Consider the following 23,976-nt stretch of genomic DNA (forward strand, 5'->3'; position numbering starts at 1 on the left):
TGCTGTACCTGTCCTGGGAGTGTTTGATGGGGACAGTGTAGAGGGAGCTTTACTCTGTATCTAACCCAGTGCTGTACCTGTCCTGGGAGTGTTTGATGGGGACAGTGTCGAGGGAGCTTTACTCTGTATCTAACCCGTGCTGTACCTGTCCTGGGAGTGTTTGATGGGGACAGTGTAGCGGGAGCTTTACTCTGTATCTAACCCAGTGCTGTACCTGTCCTGGGAGTGTTTGATGGGGACAGTGTAGAGGGAGCTTTACTCTGTATCTAACCCCGTGCTGTAACTCTCCTGGGAGTGTTTGATGGGGACAGTGTAGCGGGAGCTTTACTCTGTATCCTACCCCATGCTGTACCTGTCCTTGGAGTGTGATGGGGACAGTGTAGAGGGAGCTTTACTCTTTATCTAACCCCGGGCTGTACCTGTCCTTGTAGTGTGATGGGGACAGTGTAGAGGGAGATTTACTCTGTATCTAACCCAGTGCTGTACCTGTCATGGGAGTGTTTGATGGGGACAGTGTAGAGGGAGCTTTACTCTGTATCTAACTCTGTGCTGTACCTGTCCTGGGAGTCTTTGATGGGGACAGTGTAGAGGGAGCTTTACTCTGTATCTATCCCAGTGCCTTACCTGTCCTGGGAGTGTTTGATGGGGACAGTGTAGAGGGAGCTTTACTCTGTATCTAACCCCGTGCTGTACCTCTCCTGGGAGTGTTTGATGGGGACAGTGTAGAGGGAGCTTTACTCTGTATCCTACCCCATGCTGTACCTGTCCTTGGAGTGTGATGGGGACAGTGTAGAGGGAGCTTTACTCTTTATCTAACCCCGTGCTGTACCTGTCCTTGGAGTGTGATGGGGACAGTGGAGAGGGAGCTTTACTCTTTATCTAACCCCGTGCTGTACCTGTCCTGGGAGTGTTTGATGGGGACAGTGTAGAGGGAGCTTTACTCAGTATCTAACCCCGTGCTTTACCTGTCCTGGGAGTGTTTGATGGGGACTGTGTAGAGGGAGCTTTATTCTGTATCTAATCCCGTGCTGTACCTGTCCTGGGAGTGTTTGATGGGGACAGTGTAGAGGGAGCTTTACTCTGTATCTAACCCCGTGCTGTACCTGTCCTGGGAGTGTTTGATGGGGACAGTGTAGAGGGAGCTTTACTCTGTATCTAACCCCGTGCTGTACCTGTCCTGAGCGTGTTTGATGGGGACAGTGGAGAGGGAGCTTTATTGTATATGTAACCCCGTGCTGTACCTGTGCTGGGAGTGTGATGGGGACAGTGTAGAGGGAACTTTACTCTGTATCTCACCCCGTGCTATACCTGTCCTGGGAGTGTTTGATGGGGACAGTGTAGAGGGAGCTTTACTCTGTATCTAATCCCGTGCTGTACCTGTCCTGAGAGTGTTTGATGGGGACAGTGCAGAGGGAGCTTTACTCTGTATCTAACCCCGTGCTGTACCTGTCCTGGGAGTGTTTGATGGGGACAGTGTAGAGGGAGCTTTACTCTGTATCTAACCCCGTGCTGTCCTTCTCCTGGGAGTGTTTGATGGGGACAGTGTAGAGGGAGCTTTACTCTGTATCTAACCCCGTGCTGTACCTGTCCTGGGGGTGTTTGATGGAGTCAGAGTAGAGGGAGCTTTACTCAGTATCTAACCCCATGCTGTACCTGTCCTGGGGGTGTTTGATGGGGACAGTGTAGAAGAAGCTTTACTCTGTATCTAACACCGTGCTATACCTGTCCTGGGAGTGTTTGATGGGGACAGTGTAGAGGAAGCTTTACTCTGTATCTAACCCCGTGCTGTTCCTGGTCTGGGAGTGTTTGATGGGGACAGTGTAGAGGGAGCTTTACTCTGTATCTAACCCCGTGCTGTACCTGTCCTGGGGGTGTTTGATGGAGTCAGAGTAGAGGGAGCTTTACTCTGTATCTAACCCCATGCTGTACCTGTCCTGGGGGTGTTTGATGGGGACAGTGTAGAGGAAGCTTTACTCTGTATCTAACCCCGTGCTGTACCTGTCCTGGGAGTGTTTGATGGGGACAGTCTAGAGGGAGCTTTACTCTGTATCTAAACCTGTGCTGTACCTGTCCTGGGAGTGTTTGATGGGGACAGTGTAGAGGAAGCTTTACTCTGTATCTAACACCGTGCTGTACCTGTCCTGGGAGTGTTTGATGGGGACAGTGTAGAGGAAGCTTTACTCTGTATCTAACCCCGTGCTGTACCTGTCCTGGGAGTGTTTGATGGGGACAGTGTAGAGGGAGCTTTACTCTGTATCTAACCCCGTGCTGTACCTGTCCTGGGAGTGTTTGATGGGGACAGTGTAGAGGGAGCTTTACTCTGTATCTAACCCCGTGCTGTCCTTCTCCTGGGAGTGTTTGATGGGGACAGTGTAGAGGGAGCTTTACTCTGTATCTAACCCCGTGCTGTACATGTCCTGGGGGTGTTTGATGGAGTCAGAGTAGAGGGAGCTTTACTCTGTATCTAACCCCGTGCTGTACCTGTCCTGGGGGTGTTTGATGGGGCAGTGTAGAGGAAGCTTTACTCTGTATCAAACACCGTGCTGTACCTGTCCTGGGAGTGTTTGATGGGGACAGTGTAGAGGAAGCTTTACTCTGTATCTAACCCCGTGCTGTTCCTGTCCTGGGAGTGTTTGATGGGGACAGTGTAGAGGGAGCTTTACTCTGTATCTAACCCCGTGCTGTACCTGTCCTGGGGGTGTTTGATGGAGTCAAAGTAGAGGGAGCTTTACTATGTATCTAACCCCATGCTGTACCTGTCCTGGGGGTGTTTGATGGGGACAGTGTAGAGGAAGCTTTACTCTGTATCTAACCCCGTGCTGTACCTGTCCTGGGAGTGTTTGATGGGGACAGTGTAGAGGAAGCTTTACTCTGTATCTAACCCCGTGCTGTACCTGTCCTGGGAGTGTTTGATGGGGACAGTGTAGAGGGAGCTTTACTCCGTATCTTACCCCGTGCTGTACCTGTCCTGGGAGTGTTTGATGGGGACAGTCTAGAGGGAGCTTTACTCTGTATCTAACCCCGTGCTGTACCTGTCCTGGGAGTGTTTGATGCGGACAGTCTAGAGGGAGCTTTACTCTGTATCTAACCCCGTGCTGTACCTGTCCTGTGAGTGTTTGATGGGGACAGTGTCGAGGGAGCTTTACTCTGTATCTAACCCCGTGCTGTACCTGTCCTGGGAGTGTTTGATGGGGACAGTGTAGAGGGAGCTTTACTCTGTATCTAACCCCATGCTGTACCTGTCCTGGGAGTGTTTGATGGGGACAGTGTGGAGGGAGCTTTACTCTGTATCTAACCCCGTGCTGTACCTGTCCTGGGAGTGTTCGAAATGTTCGATTGAGGTGAGGGTGGGCACTGTGACGTTTTCGATGCTGATGGCGAAACAAGATGTTTTTTGTGGAGTGTGGACGGTTGCTGGAGTGGGGGTTTTGTTCTGCGAATGCTGCTTTGATGCGTGTGCTTCTAGCTCTGGAACTGGCTGTACACGACACAGTGGCAGTGCAGCTGCAGAAAGATCTCCCTCGAGGCTTCAATGGCCTGAATAGCAATGCTCCTGTGCTACGATGGCTCTGACCTGTTGCAAAGCCTTGGTTGGCAGTAACTGAGCCCAAAATGGAACCCCAATCTCTTCCATGCCTGGGGCGTGGGGGTGGGTGGGTTGCCCCCATGCGGGCATGCGGTGTGCCCAGCTGCTCCTTGGGGATATGGGCACTCTGCCAAGACCAGCATTTGATCCAGCCCTAACTGTCCCTCGAACTGTGCATCCCGCTTGGGAAGGCCTAGGAGGGGGGCTGTTCAAGGGACAACCAGGCTGCTGCGTGTGGGTTGAGAGTCAGGTGTAGGCCAGACCGGGTAAGGACCGTTGATTTCCCTTTTCCTTTGAAAGGGGCTCTAGTGAACCATATGAGGGGGGGCGGTGGGTTTAACAATGATCGACGATGGTTGTCATGGTTCCCGTTGAGACCAGCTTCATAATGAACCATTGCATGATGGTAATTGGCGCTCTGGTGGGATTTGAACCCGCTGGAGGCGGGTCTCCTGTGATGTCAGCGCGGCAATCTCTCCATGTCTCCCCACAGGTCCGATCAACCGGGAGATGCGCCACCTCATCAACAGCCTGCAGAACCACAACCACCAGCTCAAGGGAGATGTGCAGCGCTACAAGAGGAAACTTCGGGAGGCCCAGACTGAGATTAACAAGGTAAGGGCTGGAGGCCGAGAATCTGCGGGCGGGACCCTGCTGTGCACAGACCTGTCCTTCAGATTGGGGAAAGCCAAGGTCTTCACAGCCAAGAACATACTTTCTTTTTCACATAATCACTGCTCCGTTCTGTGAAAGGCAGCCGCCAATATGCTCTCAGCGAGGTGCCAGAAACACCACTGTGGTAAATCACAATCTGTTTATTCTCCATCAAACTGCTCCCTCAGTACCGATCCTCTGACAGTGCGGCACTCCCTCTGTACTGACCCTCCGACAGTGCGGCACTCCCTCAGTACTGACCCTCCGACAGTGCGGCACTCCCTCAGCACTGACCCTCCGACAGTGCGGCGCTCCCTCAGTACTGACCCTCTGACAGTGCGACACTCCCTCAGTACTGACCCTCCAACAGTGCGGTGCTCCCGCAGTACTGACCCTGTGACAGTGCCGTGCTCCCTCAGCACTGACCCTCTGACAGTGCGGTGCTCCCTCAGCACTGACCCTCGACAGTGCAGCTCTCCCTCAGCACTGACCCTCTGACAGTGCGGCGCTCCCTCAGTACTGACCCTCTGACAGTGCGGCACTCCCTCAGTACTGACCCTCCGTCAGTACGGCACTCCCTCAGTACTGACCCTCTGACAGTGCGGCACTCCCTCAGCACTGACCCTCTGACAGTGCGGCACTCCCTCAGCACTGACCCTCAGCACTGACCCTCTGACAGTGCGGCGCTCCCTCAGCACTGACCCTCTGACAGTGCGGTACTCTCCCAGCACAGACCCTCCGACAGGGCGGCACTCCCTCAGTACTGACCCTCTGACAGTGCGGTGCTACCTCAGCACTGACCCTCCGTCAGGGCGGCACTCCCTCAGTACTGACCCTCTGACAGTGCGGCGCTCCCTCAATACTGACCCTCTGACAGTGCGGCATTCCCTCAATACTGACCCTCCGACAGTGCGGCACTCCCTCAGTACTGACCCTCCGACAGTGCTGCACTCCCTCAGCACTTGACCCTCTGACAGTGCGGTGCTCCCTCAGCCCTGACCCTCTGACAGTGCGGCGCTCCCTCAGTACTGACCCTCTGACAGTGCGGCACTCCCTCAGTACTGACCCTCCGACAGTGCGGTGCTCCCTCAGCACTGACCCTCTGACAGTGCGGTGCTCCCTCAGCACTGACCCTCTGACAGTGCGGCACTCCCTCAGTACTGACTCTCTGACAGTGCGGTGCTCCCTCAGCACTGACCCTCTGACAGTGCAGTTCTCCCTCAGCACTGACCATCTGACAGTGTGGCACTCCCTCAGCACTGACCCTCCGACAGTGCGGCACTCCCTCAGCACTGACCCTCCGACAGTGCGGCACTCCCTCAGTACTGAGCCTCTGACAGTGCGGCACTCCCTCAGCACTGACCCTCCGACAGTGCGGTGCTCCCTCGGTACTGACCCATCGACAGTGCGGCGCTCCCTCGGTACTGACCCTCCGACAGTGCGGCACTCCCTCAGTACTGACCCTCTGACTGTGCGGCGCACACTCAGCACTGACCCTCCGACAGTGCGGCGCTCCCTCAGCATTGACCCTCTGACAGTGCTGGCCTCCCTCAGTACTGACCCTCCGACAGTGCGGTGCTCCCTCGGTACTGACCCTCCGACTGTGCGGTGCTCCCTCAGCACTGACCCTCCGACAGTGCGGTGCTGCCTCGGTACTGACCCTCTGACAGTGCGGTGCTCCCTCAGCACTGACCCTCCGACTGTGCGGTGCTCCCTCAGCACTGACCCTCCGACAGTGCGGTGCTCCCTCGGTACTGACCCTCCGACAGTGCTGTGCTCCCTCGGTACTGACCCTCTGACAGTGCGGTGGTCCCTCGGTACTGACCCTCTGACAGTGCGGTGGTCCCTCGGTACTGACCCTCCGACAGTGCGCCGCTCCCTCAGCACTGACCCTCCGATATGGCGGTGCTCCCTCGGTACTGACTCTCTGACAGTGCGACGCTCCCTCAGTACTGACCCTCCGACTGTGCGGTGCTCCCTCGGTTCTGACCCTCCGACAGTGCGGTGGTCCCTCGGTACTGACTCTCTGACAGTGCGGCGCTCCCTCAGCACTGACCCTCCGACAGTGCGGTGCTCCCTTGGTACTGACCCTCTGACAGAGCGACGCTCCCTCAGTACTGACCCTCTGACAGTGCGGTGGTCCCTCGGTACAGACCCTCTGACAGTGCGACGCTCCCTCAGTACTGACCCTCCGACAGTGCAGTGCTCCCTCAGTACTGGCCCTCTGACAGTGCGACGCTCCCTCGGTACTGACCCTCCGACAGTGCAGTGCTCCCTTGGCACTGACCCTCCGACAGTGCAGCACTCCCTCTGTACTGACGCTCCGACAGTGCGGCACTCCCTCAGTACTGACCCTCTGACAGTGCGTTGGTCCCTCCGTACTGACCCTCCGACAGTGCGGCACTCCCTCCGTACTGACCCTCTGACAGTGCGGTGCTCCCTCGGTAGTGACCCTCCGACAGTGCGGTGCTCCCTCGGTACTGACCCTCTGACAGTGCGGCACTCCCTCAGCACTGACCCTCTGACAGTGCAGCGCTCCCTCAGTACTGACCCTCTGACAGTGCGGCACTCCCTCAGCACTGACCCTCCGACAGTGCCGCACTCCCTCTGTACTGACGCTCCGACAGTGCGGCACTCCCTCAGTACTGACCCTCTGACAGTGCGTTGGTCCCTCCGTACTGACCCTCCGACAGTGCGGCACTCCCTCCGTACTGACCCTCTGACAGTGCGGTGCTCCCTCGGTAGTGACCCTCCGACAGTGCGGTGCTCCCTCGGTACTGACCCTCTGACAGTGCGGCACTCCCTCAGCACTGACCCTCTGACAGTGCAGCGCTCCCTCAGTACTGACCCTCTGACAGTGCGGCACTCCCTCAGCACTGACCCTCCGACAGTGCCGCACTCCCTCTGTACTGACGCTCCGACAGTGCGGCACTCCCTCAGTACTGACCCTCTGACAGTGCGTTGGTCCCTCCGTACTGACCCTCCGACAGTGCGGCACTCCCTCCGTACTGACCCTCTGACAGTGCGGTGCTCCCTCGGTAGTGACCCTCCGACAGTGCGGTGCTCCCTCGGTAGTGACCCTCCGACAGTGCGGTGCTCCCTCAGTACTGACCCTCTGCCAGTGCGGTGCTCCCTCAGTGCTGACCCTCCGACAGTGCGGCGCTCCCTCAGTACTGACCATCCGACAGTGCGGTGCTCCCTCGGTACTGACCCTCCGACAGTTCAGTGCTCCCTCAGCACTGACCCTCCGACAGTGCGGCACTCCCTCAGTACTGACCCTCTGACAGTGCGGCACTCCCTCAGTACTGACCCTCCGACAGTGCGGTACTCTCCCAGCACTGACCCTCCGACAGGGCGGCACTCCCTCAGTACTGACCCTCCGACAGTGCAACGCTCCCTCAGGACTGACCCTCCGACAGTGCGGTGCTCCCTCAGTACTGACCCTCTGACAGTGCGGTCCTCCCTCGGTACTGACCCTCCAACAGTGCGGTGCTCCCTCGGTACTGACCCTCTGACAGTGCGGCGCTCCCTCAACACTGACCCTCTGACAGTGGGGCCTCCCTCAGCACTGACCCTCAGACAGTGCGGCACTCCCTCAGTACTGACCCTCCGACAGTGCGGCACTCCCTCAGTACTAACCCTCCGACAGTGCGGTGCTCCCTCAGTACTGATCCTCCGACAGGGCGGCGCTCCCTCAGTACTGACCCCTCTGACAGTGCAGCGCTCCCTCAGCACTGACCCTCCGACAGTGCGGCGCTCCCTCAGTACTGACCCTCTGACAGTGCAGCTCTCTCTCAGCACTGACCCTCCGACAGTGCGGCGCTCCCTCAGTACTGACTCTCTGACAGTGCGGCGCTCCCTCAGCATTGACCCTCTGACAGTGCGGCACTCCCTCAGTACTGACCCCTCTGACAGTGCAGCGCTCCCTCAGCACTGACCCTCCGACAGTGCGGCGCTCCCTCAGTACTGACCCTCCGACAGTGCGGCACTCCCTCAGTACTGACCCTCTGACAGTGCGGCGCTCCCTTGTTACTGACCCTCCGACAGTGCGGCGCTCCCTTGTTACTGACCCTCCGACAGTGCGGCGCTCCCTCAGCACTGACTCTCCGACAGTGCGACTCTCCCTCAGCACAGACCCTCTGACAGTGCGGCTCTCCCTCAGCACTGACCCTCCTACAGTGCAGGGCTCCCTCAGCACTGACCCTCCTACAGTGCAGAGCCCCCTCAGCACTGACCCTCCGACAGTTCAGCGCTCCCTCAGTACTGACCCTCTGACAGTGCGGCGCTCCCTTGTTACTGACCCTCCGACAGTGTGGCGCCCCCTCAGTACTGACCCTCTGACAGTGCGGTGCTCCCTCAGCACTGACTCTCCGACAGTGCGGCTCTCCCTCAGCACTGACCCTCTGACAGGGCGGCGCTCCCTCAGTACTGACCCTCCGACAGTGCGGCGCTCCCTCAGTACTGACCCTCTGACAGTGCGGCGCTCCCTCAGTACTGACCCTCCGACAGTGCGGCGCTCCCACAGTACTGACCCTCCAACAGTGCGGCGCTCCCTCAGTGCTGACCCTCTGACAGTGCAGCGGCTCAATCAGTACTGACCCTCTGACAGGGCGGCGCTCCCTCAGTACTTACCCTCTGACAGTGCGCCGCTCCCTCAGCACTGACCCTCCGACAGGGCGGCACTCCCTCAGTACTGACCCTCCGACAGTGCGGAGCTCCCTCAGTACTGACCGTCTGACAGTGCGGCGCTCCCTCAGTACTGACCCTCTGACAGTGCGCCGCTCCCTCAGCACTGACCCTCCGACAGGGCGGCACTCCCTCAGCACTGGCCCTCCGACAGGGCGGCGCTCCCTCAGCACTGACCCTCTGACAGTGCGGCACTCCCTCAGTACTGACCCTCTGACAGTGCAGCGCTCCCTCAGCACTGACCGTCTGACAGTGCGGTGCTCCCTCAGTACTGACTCTCTGACAGTGCGGCGCTCCCTCAGCACTGACCCTCTGACAGGGCGGCGCTCCCTCAGGACTGACCCTCTGACAGTGCGGTTCTCCCTCAGTACTGACCCTCTGACAGTGCGTTGCTCCCTCAGCACTGACCCTCTGACAGTGCGGCGCTCCCTCAGTACTGACCCTCCGACAGGGCGGCACTCCCTCAGCACTGACCCTCTGACAGTGCGGTGCTCCCTCAGTACTGACCCTCCGACAGGGCGGCACTCCCTCAGCACTGACCCTCCCACAGTGCGGCACTCCCTCAGCACTGACCCTCTGACAGTGCGGCGCTCCCTCAGCACTGACCCTCCGACAGTGCGGTGCTCCCTCAGCACTGACCTTCTGACAGTGCAGCGCTCCCTCAGTACTGACCCTCTGACAGTGCGGCGCTCCCACAGTACTGACCCTCCGACAGTGCGGCACTCCCTCAGTACTGACCCTCCGACAGTGCAGCGCTCCCTCAGTACTGACCCTCTGACAGTGCGGCACTCCCTCAGTACTGACCCTCCGACAGTGCGGTGCTCCCTCAGTACTGACCCTCTGACAGTGCAGCACTCCCTCGTCACTGACCCTCCGACAGTGCGGCGCTCCCTCGTTACTGACCCTCCGACAGTGCGGCGCTCCCTCGTTACTGACCCTCCGACAGTGCGGCGCTCCCTCGTTACTGACCCTCCGACAGTGCGGAGCTCCCTCGGCACTGACCCTCTGACAGTGCGGCGCTCCCTTGTTACTGACCCTCCGACAGTGCGGCACTCCCTCGGCACTGACCCTCCGACAGTGCGGCTCTCCCTCGGCACTGACCCTCCGACAGTGCGGGTCTCCCTCAGCACAGACCCTCCGACAGTGCGGCTCACCCTCAGCACAGACCCTCCGACAGTGCTCCACTCCCTCAGCACTGACCCTCCGGCAGTGCGGCACTCCCTCAGTACTGACCCCTCGACGGTGTTCCCGCAGCACTGAACCTCCGACATTGTGCTGTTCCCTCAGCACTGACAGTGCGGCGCTCCCTCAGCACTGACCCTCTGACAGTGCGGCACTACCTCAGTATTGACCCTCTGACAGTGCGGCACTCCCTCAGTACTGACCCTCTGACAGTGTGGCACTCCCTCAGTACTGACCCTCCGACAGTGCGGCGCTCCCTCAGTACTGACCCTCTGACTGTGCGGCACTCCCTCAGCGCTGACCCTCCGACAGTGCGGTGCTCCCTCGGTACTGACACCCCGACAGTGCAGCGCTCCCTCAGCACTGACCCTCCGACAGTGCGGCGCTCCCTCAGTACTGACCCTCCGACAGTGCGGCACTCCCTCAGTACTGACCCTCTGACAGTGCGGCGCTCCCTTGTTACTGACCCTCCGACAGTGCGGCGCTCCCTTGTTACTGACCCTCCGACAGTGCGGCGCTCCCTCAGCACTGACTCTCCGACAGTGCGACTCTCCCTCAGCACAGACCCTCTGACAGTGCGGCTCTCCCTCAGCACTGACCCTCCTACAGTGCGGGGCTCCCTCAGCACTGACCCTCCTACAGTGCAGAGCCCCCTCAGCACTGACCCTCCGACAGTTCAGCGCTCCCTCAGTACTGACCCTCTGACAGTGCGGCGCTCCCTTGTTACTGACCCTCCGACAGTGCGGCGCCCCCTCAGTACTGACCCTCTGACAGTGCGGCGCTCCCTCAGTACTGACCCTCCGACAGTGCGGCGCTCCCTCAGTACTGACCCTCTGACAGTGCGGCGCTCCCTCAGTACTGACCCTCCGACAGTGCGGCGCTCCCTCAGTACTGACCCTCCGACAGTGCGGCGCTCCCTCAGTGCTGACCCTCTGACAGTGCAGCGGCTCCCTCAGTACTGACCCTCTGACAGGGCGGCGCTCCCTCAGTACTTACCCTCTGACAGTGCGCCGCTCCCTCAGCACTGACCCTCCGACAGGACGGCACTCCCTCAGTACTGACCCTCCGACAGTGCGGAGCTCCCTCAGTACTGACCGTCTGACAGTGCGGCGCTCCCTCAGTACTGACCCTCTGACAGTGCGCCGCTCCCTCAACACTGACCCTCCGACAGGGCGGCACTCCCTCAGCACTGGCCCTCCGACAGGGCGGCGCTCCCTCAGCACTGACCCTCTGACAGTGCGGCACTCCCTCAGTACTGACCCTCTGACAGTGCAGCGCTCCCTCAGCACTGACCGTCTGACAGTGCGGTGCTCCCTCAGTACTGACTCTCTGACAGTGCGGCGCTCCCTCAGCACTGACCCTCCGACAGTGCGGCGCTCCCTCAGCATTGACCCTCTGACAGTGCTGGCCTCCCTCAGTACTGACCCTCCGACAGTGCGGTGCTCCCTCGGTACTGACCCTCCGACTGTGCGGTGCTCCCTCAGCACTGACCCTCCGACAGTGCGGTGCTGCCTCGGTACTGACCCTCTGACAGTGCGGTGCTCCCTCAGCACTGACCCTCCGACTGTGCGGTGCTCCCTCAGCACTGACCCTCCGACAGTGCGGTGCTCCCTCGGTACTGACCCTCCGACAGTGCTGTGCTCCCTCGGTACTGACCCTCTGACAGTGCGGTGGTCCCTCGGTACTGACCCTCTGACAGTGCGGTGGTCCCTCGGTACTGACCCTCCGACAGTGCGCCGCTCCCTCAGCACTGACCCTCCGATATGGCGGTGCTCCCTCGGTACTGACTCTCTGACAGTGCGACGCTCCCTCAGTACTGACCCTCCGACTGTGCGGTGCTCCCTCGGTTCTGACCCTCCGACAGTGCGGTGGTCCCTCGGTACTGACTCTCTGACAGTGCGGCGCTCCCTCAGCACTGACCCTCCGACAGTGCGGTGCTCCCTTGGTACTGACCCTCTGACAGAGCGACGCTCCCTCAGTACTGACCCTCTGACAGTGCGGTGGTCCCTCGGTACAGACCCTCTGACAGTGCGACGCTCCCTCAGTACTGACCCTCCGACAGTGCAGTGCTCCCTCAGTACTGGCCCTCTGACAGTGCGACGCTCCCTCGGTACTGACCCTCCGACAGTGCAGTGCTCCCTTGGCACTGACCCTCCGACAGTGCAGCACTCCCTCTGTACTGACGCTCCGACAGTGCGGCACTCCCTCAGTACTGACCCTCTGACAGTGCGTTGGTCCCTCCGTACTGACCCTCCGACAGTGCGGCACTCCCTCCGTACTGACCCTCTGACAGTGCGGTGCTCCCTCGGTAGTGACCCTCCGACAGTGCGGTGCTCCCTCGGTACTGACCCTCTGACAGTGCGGCACTCCCTCAGCACTGACCCTCTGACAGTGCAGCGCTCCCTCAGTACTGACCCTCTGACAGTGCGGCACTCCCTCAGCACTGACCCTCCGACAGTGCCGCACTCCCTCTGTACTGACGCTCCGACAGTGCGGCACTCCCTCAGTACTGACCCTCTGACAGTGCGTTGGTCCCTCCGTACTGACCCTCCGACAGTGCGGCACTCCCTCCGTACTGACCCTCTGACAGTGCGGTGCTCCCTCGGTAGTGACCCTCCGACAGTGCGGTGCTCCCTCGGTACTGACCCTCTGACAGTGCGGCACTCCCTCAGCACTGACCCTCTGACAGTGCAGCGCTCCCTCAGTACTGACCCTCTGACAGTGCGGCACTCCCTCAGCACTGACCCTCCGACAGTGCCGCACTCCCTCTGTACTGACGCTCCGACAGTGCGGCACTCCCTCAGTACTGACCCTCTGACAGTGCGTTGGTCCCTCCGTACTGACCCTCCGACAGTGCGGCACTCCCTCCGTACTGACCCTCTGACAGTGCGGTGCTCCCTCGGTAGTGACCCTCCGACAGTGCGGTGCTCCCTCGGTAGTGACCCTCCGACAGTGCGGTGCTCCCTCAGTACTGACCCTCTGCCAGTGCGGTGCTCCCTCAGTGCTGACCCTCCGACAGTGCGGCGCTCCCTCAGTACTGACCATCCGACAGTGCGGTGCTCCCTCGGTACTGACCCTCCGACAGTTCAGTGCTCCCTCAGCACTGACCCTCCGACAGTGCGGCACTCCCTCAGTACTGACCCTCTGACAGTGCGGCACTCCCTCAGTACTGACCCTCCGACAGTGCGGTACTCTCCCAGCACTGACCCTCCGACAGGGCGGCACTCCCTCAGTACTGACCCTCCGACAGTGCAACGCTCCCTCAGGACTGACCCTCCGACAGTGCGGTGCTCCCTCAGTACTGACCCTCTGACAGTGCGGTCCTCCCTCGGTACTGACCCTCCAACAGTGCGGTGCTCCCTCGGTACTGACCCTCTGACAGTGCGGCGCTCCCTCAACACTGACCCTCTGACAGTGGGGCCTCCCTCAGCACTGACCCTCAGACAGTGCGGCACTCCCTCAGTACTGACCCTCCGACAGTGCGGCACTCCCTCAGTACTAACCCTCCGACAGTGCGGTGCTCCCTCAGTACTGATCCTCCGACAGGGCGGCGCTCCCTCAGTACTGACCCCTCTGACAGTGCAGCGCTCCCTCAGCACTGACCCTCCGACAGTGCGGCGCTCCCTCAGTACTGACCCTCTGACAGTGCAGCTCTCTCTCAGCACTGACCCTCCGACAGTGCGGCGCTCCCTCAGTACTGACTCTCTGACAGTGCGGCGCTCCCTCAGCATTGACCCTCTGACAGTGCGGCACTCCCTCAGTACTGACCCCTCTGACAGTGCAGCGCTCCCTCAGCACTGACCCTCCGACAGTGCGGCGCTCCCTCAGTACTGACCCTCCGACAGTGCGGCACTCCCTCAGTACTGACCCTCTGACAGTGCGGCGCTCCCTTGTTACTGACCCTCCGACAGTGCGGCGCTCCCTTGTTACTGACCCTCCGACAGTGCGGCGCTCCCTCAGCACTGACTCTCCGACAGTGCGACTCTCCCTCCGCACAGACCCTCTGACAGTGCGGCTCTCCCTCAGCACTGACCCTCCTACAGTGCAGGGCTCCCTCAGCACTGACCCTCCTACAGTGCAGAGCCCCCTCAGCACTGACCCTCCGACAGTTCAGCGCTCCCTCAGTACTGACCCTCTGACAGTGCGGCGCTCCCTTGTTACTGACCCTCCGACAGTGTGGCGCCCCCTCAGTACTGACCCTCTGACAGTGCGGTGCTCCCTCAGCACTGACTCTCCGACAGTGCGGCTCTCCCTCAGCACTGACCCTCTGACAGGGCGGCGCTCCCTCAGTACTGACCCTCCGACAGTGCGGCGCTCCCTCAGTACTGACCCTCTGACAGTGCGGCGCTCCCTCAGTACTGACCCTCCGACAGTGCGGCGCTCCCACAGTACTGACCCTCCAACAGTGCGGCGCTCCCTCAGTGCTGACCCTCTGACAGTGCAGCGGCTCAATCAGTACTGACCCTCTGACAGGGCGGCGCTCCCTCAGTACTTACCCTCTGACAGTGCGCCGCTCCCTCAGCACTGACCCTCCGACAGGGCGGCACTCCCTCAGTACTGACCCTCCGACAGTGCGGAGCTCCCTCAGTACTGACCGTCTGACAGTGCGGCGCTCCCTCAGTACTGACCCTCTGACAGTGCGCCGCTCCCTCAGCACTGACCCTCCGACAGGGCGGCACTCCCTCAGCACTGGCCCTCCGACAGGGCGGCGCTCCCTCAGCACTGACCCTCTGACAGTGCGGCGCTCCCTCAGTACTGACCCTCTGACAGTGCAGCGCTCCCTCAGCACTGACCGTCTGACAGTGCGGTGCTCCCTCAGTACTGACTCTCTGACAGTGCGGCGCTCCCTCAGCACTGACCCTCTGACAGGGCGGCGCTCCCTCAGGACTGACCCTCTGACAGTGCGGTTCTCCCTCAGTACTGACCCTCTGACAGTGCGTTGCTCCCTCAGCACTGACCCTCTGACAGTGCGGCGCTCCCTCAGTACTGACCCTCCGACAGGGCGGCACTCCCTCAGCACTGACCCTCTGACAGTGCGGTGCTCCCTCAGTACTGACCCTCCGACAGGGCGGCACTCCCTCAGCACTGACCCTCCCACAGTGCGGCACTCCCTCAGCACTGACCCTCTGACAGTGCGGCGCTCCCTCAGCACTGACCCTCCGACAGTGCGGTGCTCCCTCAGCACTGACCTTCTGACAGTGCAGCGCTCCCTCAGTACTGACCCTCTGACAGTGCGGCGCTCCCACAGTACTGACCCTCCGACAGTGCGGCACTCCCTCAGTACTGACCCTCCGACAGTGCAGCGCTCCCTCAGTACTGACCCTCTGACAGTGCGGCACTCCCTCAGTACTGACCCTCCGACAGTGCGGTGCTCCCTCAGTACTGACCCTCTGACAGTGCAGCACTCCCTCGTCACTGACCCTCCGACAGTGCGGCGCTCCCTCGTTACTGACCCTCCGACAGTGCGGCGCTCCCTCGTTACTGACCCTCCGACAGTGCGGCGCTCCCTCGTTACTGACCCTCCGACAGTGCGGAGCTCCCTCGGCACTGACCCTCTGACAGTGCGGCGCTCCCTTGTTACTGACCCTCCGACAGTGCGGCACTCCCTCGGCACTGACCCTCCGACAGTGCGGCTCTCCCTCGGCACTGACCCTCCGACAGTGCGGGTCTCCCTCAGCACAGACCCTCCGACAGTGCGGCTCACCCTCAGCACAGACCCTCCGACAGTGCTCCACTCCCTCAGCACTGACCCTCCGGCAGTGCGGCACTCCCTCAGTACTGACCCCTCGACGGTGTTCCCGCAGCACTGAACCTCCGACATTGTGCTGTTCCCTCAGCACTGACAGTGCGGCGCTCCCTCAGCACTGACCCTCTGACAGTGCGGCACTACCTCAGTATTGACCCTCTGACAGTGCGGCACTCCCTCAGTACTGACCCTCTGACAGTGTGGCACTCCCTCAGTACTGACCCTCCGACAGTGCGGCGCTCCCTCAGTACTGACCCTCTGACTGTGCGGCACTCCCTCAGCGCTGACCCTCCGACAGTGCGGTGCTCCCTCGGTACTGACACCCCGACAGTGCAGCGCTCCCTCAGCACTGACCCTCCGACAGTGCGGCGCTCCCTCAGTACTGACCCTCCGACAGTGCGGCACTCCCTCAGTACTGACCCTCTGACAGTGCGGCGCTCCCTTGTTACTGACCCTCCGACAGTGCGGCGCTCCCTTGTTACTGACCCTCCGACAGTGCGGCGCTCCCTCAGCACTGACTCTCCGACAGTGCGACTCTCCCTCAGCACAGACCCTCTGACAGTGCGGCTCTCCCTCAGCACTGACCCTCCTACAGTGCGGGGCTCCCTCAGCACTGACCCTCCTACAGTGCAGAGCCCCCTCAGCACTGACCCTCCGACAGTTCAGCGCTCCCTCAGTACTGACCCTCTGACAGTGCGGCGCTCCCTTGTTACTGACCCTCCGACAGTGCGGCGCCCCCTCAGTACTGACCCTCTGACAGTGCGGCGCTCCCTCAGTACTGACCCTCCGACAGTGCGGCGCTCCCTCAGTACTGACCCTCTGACAGTGCGGCGCTCCCTCAGTACTGACCCTCCGACAGTGCGGCGCTCCCTCAGTACTGACCCTCCGACAGTGCGGCGCTCCCTCAGTGCTGACCCTCTGACAGTGCAGCGGCTCCCTCAGTACTGACCCTCTGACAGGGCGGCGCTCCCTCAGTACTTACCCTCTGACAGTGCGCCGCTCCCTCAGCACTGACCCTCCGACAGGACGGCACTCCCTCAGTACTGACCCTCCGACAGTGCGGAGCTCCCTCAGTACTGACCGTCTGACAGTGCGGCGCTCCCTCAGTACTGACCCTCTGACAGTGCGCCGCTCCCTCAACACTGACCCTCCGACAGGGCGGCACTCCCTCAGCACTGGCCCTCCGACAGGGCGGCGCTCCCTCAGCACTGACCCTCTGACAGTGCGGCACTCCCTCAGTACTGACCCTCTGACAGTGCAGCGCTCCCTCAGCACTGACCGTCTGACAGTGCGGTGCTCCCTCAGTACTGACTCTCTGACAGTGCGGCGCTCCCTCAGCACTGACCCTCTGACAGGGCGGCGCTCCCTCAGGACTGACCCTCTGACAGTGCGGTGCTCCCTCAGTACTGACTCTCTGACAGTGCGGCGCTCCCTCAGCACTGACCCTCTGACAGGGCGGCGCTCCCTCAGGACTGACCCTCTGACAGTGCGGTGCTCCCTCAGTACTGACCCTCTGACAGTGCGTTGCTCCCTCAGCACTGACCCTCTGACAGTGCGGCGCTCCCTCAGTACTGACCCTCCGACAGGGCGGCACTCCCTCAGCACTGACCCTCTGACAGTGCGGTGCTCCCTCAGCACTGACCCTCTGACAGTGCGGCGCTCCCTCAGTACTGACCCTCCGACAGGGCGGCACTCCCTCAGCACTGACCCTCCGACAGGGCGGCGCTCTCTCAGTACTGACCCTCCGACAGGGCGGCACTCCCTCAGCAATGACCCTCCGACAGGGCGGCGCTCCCTCAGTACTGACCCTCTGACAGTGCGGCGCTCCCTCAGCACTGACCCTCTGACAGTGCGGTGCTCCCTCAGTACTGACCCTCCGACAGGGCGGCACTCCCTCAGCACTGACCCTCCGACAGGGCGGCGCTCCCTCAGTACTGACCCTCCGACAGGGCGGCACTCCCTCAGCACTGACCCTCCGACAGGGCGGCGCTCCCTCAGTACTGACCCTCTGACAGTGCGGCGCTCCCTCAGCACTGACCCTCTGACAGTGCGGTGCTCCCTCAGTACTGACCCTCTGACAGTGCGGCACTCCCTCAGTACTGACCCTCCGACAGGGCGGCACTCCCTCAGCACTGACCCTCCCACAGTGCGGCACTCCCTCAGCACTGACCCTCTGACAGTGCGGCGCTCCCTCAGCACTGACCCTCCGACAGTGCGGTGCTCCCTCAGCACTGACCTTCTGACAGTGCAGCGCTCCCTCAGTACTGACCCTCTGACAGTGCGGCGCTCCCACAGTACTGACCCTCCGACAGTGCGGCACTCCCTCAGTACTGACCCTCCGACAGTGCAGCGCTCCCTCAGTACTGACCCTCTGACAGTGCGGCACTCCCTCAGTACTGACCCTCCGACAGTGCGGTGCTCCCTCAGTACTGACCCTCTGACAGTGCAGCACTCCCTCGTTCCTGACCCTCCGACAGTGCGGCGCTCCCTCGTTACTGACCCTCCGACAGTGCGGCGCTCCCTCGTTACTGACCCTCCGACAGTGCGGAGCTCCCTCGGCACTGACCCTCTGACAGTGCGGCGCTCCCTTGTTACTGACCCTCCGACAGTGCGGCACTCCCTCGGCACTGACCCTCCGACAGTGCGGCTCTCCCTCGGCACTGACCCTCCGACAGTGCGGCTCTCCCTCAGCACAGACCCTCCGACAGTGCGGCTCTCCCTCAGCACAGACCCTCCGACAGTGCTCCACTCCCTCAGCACTGACCCTCCGGCAGTGCGGCACTCCCTCAGTACTGACCCCTCGACGGTGTTCCCGCAGCACTGAACCTCCGACATTGTGCTGTTCCCTCAGCACTGACAGTGCGGCGCTCCCTCAGCACTGACCCTCTGACAGTGCGGCACTACCTCAGTATTGACCCTCTGACAGTGCGGCACTCCCTCAGTACTGACCCTCCGACAGTGCGGTGCTCCCTCAGCACTGACCCTCTGACAGTGCGACACTCCCTCAGTACTGACCCTCTGACAGTGTGGCACTCCCTCAGTACTGACCCTCCGACAGTGCGGCGCTCCCTCAGTACTGACCCTCTGACTGTGCGGCACTCCCTCAGCGCTGACCCTCCGACAGTGCGGTGCTCCCTCGGTACTGACACCCCGACAGTGCGGCACTCCCTCAATACTGACCCTCTGACAATGCGGTGCTCCCTCGGTAGTGACCCTCCGACAGTGCGGTGCTCCCTCGGTACTGACCCTCCCTCAGTGCGGCACTCCCTCAATACTGACCCTCTGACAGTGCGGTGCTCCCTCGATAGTGACCCTTCGACAGTGCGGCGCTCCCTCGGTACTGACCCTCCGACAGTGCGGCACTCCCTCAGTACTGACCCTCTGACTGTGCGGCGCTCGCTCAGCACTGACCCTCCGACAGTGCGGCGCTCCCTCAGCATTGACCCTCTGACAGTGCTAGGCTCCCTCAGTACTGACCCTCCGACAGTGTAGCGCTCCCTCAGTACTGACCATCCGACAGTGCGGCACTCCCTCAGTACTGACCCTCCGACTGTGCGGTGCTCCCTCGGTACTGACCCTCCGACTGTGCGGTGCTCCCTCAGCACTGACCCTACGACAGTGCGGTGCTCCCTCGGTAGTGACCCTCTGACAGTGCGACGCTCCCTCAGTACTGACCTTCTGACAGTGCGGTGGTCCCTCGGTACTGACCCTCCGATATGGCGGTGCTCCCTCGGTACTGACTCTCTGACCGTGCGACGCTCCCTCAGTACTGACCCTCCGACTGTGTGGCACTCCCTCATTACTGACCCTCTGATAGTGCGGTGCTCCCTCGGTACTGACCCTCCGACAGTGCGGAGCTCCCTCAGTACTGACCCTCCGACAGTGCGGCGCTCCTTCGGTACTGACCCTCTGACAGTGCGGTGCTCCCTCAGCACTGACCCTGCGACAGTGCGTCGCTCCCTCAGTACTGACCCTCTGCCAGTGCGGTGCTCCCTCAGTGCTGACCCTCCGACAGTGCGGCTCTCCCTCAGTACTGACCCTCCGACAGTGCGGTGCTCCCTCGGTACTGACCCATCGACAGTGCGGCGCTCCCTCGGTACTGACCCTCCGACAGTGCGGCACTCCCTCAGTACTGACCCTCTGACAGTGCGGCACTCCCTCAGCACTGACCCTCCGACAGTGCGGCGCTCCCTCAGCATTGACCCTCTGACAGTGCGGCGCTTCCTCAGTACTGACCCTCCGACAGTGTAGCGCTCCCTCAGTACTGACCCTCCGACAGTGTGGCACTCCCTCAGTACTGACCCCCCGACTGTGCGGTGCTCCCTCGGTACTGACCCTCCGACTGTGCGGTGCTTCCTCAGTACTGACCCTCTGACAGTGCGGTGGTCCCTCGGTACTCACCCTCCGACAGTGCGGCGCTCCCTCAGCACTGACCCTCCGATATGGCGGTGCTCCCTCGGTACTGACTCTCTGACAGTGCGACGCTCCCTCAGTACTGACCCTCCGACTGTGCGGTGCTCCCTCGGTTCTGACCCTCCGACAGTGCGGTGGTCCCTCGGTACTGACTCTCTGACAGTGCGGCGCTCCCTCAGCACTGACCCTCTGACAGTGCGGTGGTCCCTCGGTACAGACCCTCTGACAGTGCGACGCTCCCTCAGTACTGACCCTCCGACAGTGCAGTGCTCCCTCAGTACTGGCCCTATGACAGTGCGACGCTCCCTCGGTACTGACCCTCCGACAGTGCAGTGCTCCCTTGGCACTGACCCTCCGACAGTGCAGCACTCCCTCTGTACTGACGCTCCGACAGTGCGGCACTCCCTCAGTACTGACCCTCTGACAGTGCGTTGGTCCCTCCGTACTGACCCTCCGACAGTGCGGCACTCCCTCCGTACTGACCCTCTGACAGTGCGGTGCTCCCTCGGTAGTGACCCTCCGACAGTGCGGTGCTCCCTCGGTACTGACCCTCTGACAGTGCGGCACTCCCTCAGCACTGACCCTCTGACAATGCAGCGCTCCCTCAGTACTGACCCTCTGACAGTGCAGCGCTCCCTCAGTACTGACCCTCTGACAGTGCGGCACTCCCTCAGCACTGACCCTCCGACAGTGCAGCACTCCCTCTGTACTGACGCTCCGACAGTGCGGCACTCCCTCAGTACTGACCCTCTGACAGTGCGTTGGTCCCTCCCTACTGACCCTCCGACAGTGCGGCACTCCCTCCGTACTGACCCTCTGACAGTGCGGTGCTCCCTCGGTAGTGACCCTCCGACAGTGCGGTGCTCCCTCGGTAGTGACCCTCCGACAGTGCGGTGCTCCCTCAGTACTGACCCTCTGCCAGTGCGGTGCTCCCTCAGTGCTGACCCTCCGACAGTGCGGCGCTCCCTCAGTACTGACCCTCCGACAGTGCGGTGCTCCCTCGGTACTGACCCTCCGACAGTGCGGCACTCCCTCAGTTCTGACCCTCTGACAGTGCGGCACTCCCTTAGTACTGACACTCTGACAGTGCGGTACTCTCCCAGCACTGACCCTCCGACAGGGCGGCACTCCCTCAGTACTGACCCTCCGACAGTGCAACGCTCCCTCAGTACTGACCCTCCGACAGTGCGGCACTCCCTCAGTACTGACCCTCTGACAGTGCGGTCCTCCCTCGGTACTGACCCTCCAACAGTGCGGTGCTCCCTCGGTACTGACGCTCTGACAGTGCGGCACTGCCTCAGTACTGACCCTCTGACAGTGCGGCACTCCCTCAACACTGACCCTCTGACAGTGGGGCGTTCCCTCCGTACTGACCCTCTGACAGTGCGGTGCTCCCTCGGTAGTGACCCTCCTACAGTGCGGTGCTCCCTCGGTACTGACCCTCAGACAGTGCGGCGCTCCCTCGGTACTGACCCTCTGACAGTGCGGCACTCCCGCAGCACTGACCCTCTGACAGTGCAGCGCTCCCCCAGTACTGACCCTCTGACAGTGCGTTGGTCCCTCCGTACTGACCCTCCGACAGTGCGGCACTCCCTCCGTACTGATCCTCTGGCAGTGCGGTGCTCCCTCGATAGTGACCCTCCGACAGTGCGGTGCTCCCTCAGTACTGACCCTCCGACAGTGCGGTGCTCCCTCGGTACTGACCCTCCGACAGTGCGGCGCTCCCTCAGTACTGACCCTCCGACAGTGCGGTGCTCCCTCAGCACTGACCCTCCGACAGTGCGGCGCTACCTCAGCACTGACCCTCCGACAGTGCGGCGCTCCCTCAGCATTGACCCACTGACAGTGCGGCGCTCCCTCAGCACTGACCCTCTGACAGTGCGGTACTCTCCCAGCACTGACCCTCCGACAGGGCGGCACTCCCTCAGTACTGACCCTCCGACAGTGCAACGCTCCCTCAGTACTGACCCTACGACAGTGCGGTCCTCCCTCGGTACTGACCCTCCGACAGTGCGGCGCTCCCTCAGCACTGACCCTCTGACAGTGCGGCCTCCCTCAGCACTGACCCTCTGACAGTGCGGTGCTCCCTCGGTACTGACCCTCTGACAGTGCGGCACTCCCTCAGCACTGACCCTCTGACAGTGCGGCCTTCCTCAGCACTGACCCTCTGACAGGGCGACACTCCCTCAGTACTGGCCCTCTGACTGTGCGGCACTCCCTCAGTACTGAACCTCCGACAGTGCGGCGCTCCCTCAGTACTGACTCTCCGACAGTGCGGCACTCCCTCAGTACTGACACTCTGACAGTGTGGCGCTCCCTCAGTACTGACCCTCCGACAGTGCGGCGCTCCCTCAGTACTGACTCTCCGACAGTGCGGCACTCCCTCATTACTGACCCTCTGACAGTGCGGTGCTCCCTCAGTACTGACCCTCTGTACAGTGCGGTGCTCCCTCAGTACTGACCCTCTGACAGTGCGGCGCTCCCTTGGCACTGATCCTCCGACAGTGCGGCACTCCCTCAGTACTGACCCTCCGACAGTGTGATGCTCCCTCAGTACTGACTCTCTGACAGTGTGGCACTCCCTCAGTACTGACCCTCCGACAGTGCGGCGCTCCCTCAGCACTGACCCTCCGACAATGCGGCACTCCCTCAGTACTGACCCTTCGACAGTGCAACACTCCCTGGTTACTGACCCTCCGACAGTGCGGAACTCCCTCAGTACTGACCCTCCGACAGTGCGGCGCTCCCTCAGTACTGACCCTCCGACAGTGCGGAACTCCCTCAGTACTGACCCTCAGACAGTGCGGCACTCCCTCAGTACTGAGCCTCTGACAGTGCGGTGCTCCGTCGGTGAGGGCAGACAGGGAATGTGGAGTCTGGTAAACTGGAGTTGCCCGTTATTCACCCTGTCGCTATATTTGTCCTTCACAGGCCCGCATGCAGTGCTACCCTAACCTGGCACCTTCCGGTACCAGCACTACAACCTCTTCCAGCATCACCACTACTACAGCAAGCAGCTCGGGCTCGTCCTCATCCGCTGCCACCTCTGCCATGCCTGTGGAGGACATCAAGGAGGAGGAGGGCGCCGCCGAGGTGAAAAAGCTCAAAGAGGTGCCTTTGATGCCGCTCCCAGCCGTGACCATCAAGAAGGAGAAAGACTCTAAGGAGCTGCCAGAGATCAAGGAGGAGGAGCTACTGCCACCGGTGTCAATCAAAAGAGATCCTGATAAACCAAAAGCCAAGGAACGGGAGCCGGAGAGAGACCGGGACCGGGATCGTGACCGCGACCGGGAGAGGGAACGGGACAAGGACCGGGAGAGGGAGCGCGACAAAGACCGTGAGAGGGACCGGGACAGGGACAGGGACAGGGACAGGGACCGAGACCGCGATCGGGACCGGGAACGCGAGAAGGACAAGGAGAAGGAGAAAGACAAGTCCAAAAGTGAGGAGGCCAAGAAGAAAGACTCTGACATCCTGAAGCAACTCAAAGTGGAGCTCAAGTGAGGGTTCCATCGCTCGGCCTCCCTGTCGCTCTCCCTCCCTGTCGCTCGCCCTCCCTGTCGCTCGCCCTCCCTGTCGCTCGCCCTCCCTGTCGCTCGCCCTCCATGTCGCTCGCTCTCCCTGTCACTCGCCCTCCCTGTCGCTCTCCCTCCCTGTCGCTCGCCCTCCCTGTCGCTCGCCCTCCCTGTCGCTCGCCCTCCCTGTCGCT

General features: G+C 61.7%; 1 protein-coding gene across 1 annotated transcript in view; it reads left to right on the plus strand.

The window, feature by feature from the left end:
• rnf40 (ring finger protein 40) overlaps window positions 1-23,771 on the plus strand; it is a 154,429-nt gene extending 130,658 nt beyond the window's left edge. Inside the window, exons 12-13 of the mRNA XM_072485438.1 lie at window positions 4,080-4,201; window positions 23,199-23,771. Coding sequence (XP_072341539.1) covers window positions 4,080-4,201; window positions 23,199-23,771 — 695 coding nt within the window. The remainder of the gene's footprint in view (window positions 1-4,079; window positions 4,202-23,198) is intronic.
• The last annotated feature ends 205 nt before the right edge of the window (window positions 23,772-23,976 follow it).

The sequence above is a fragment of the Scyliorhinus torazame genome, chromosome 19, assembly GCF_047496885.1.
Source record: "Scyliorhinus torazame isolate Kashiwa2021f chromosome 19, sScyTor2.1, whole genome shotgun sequence".
In the NCBI taxonomy this organism is placed as follows: domain Eukaryota; kingdom Metazoa; phylum Chordata; class Chondrichthyes; order Carcharhiniformes; family Scyliorhinidae; genus Scyliorhinus; species Scyliorhinus torazame.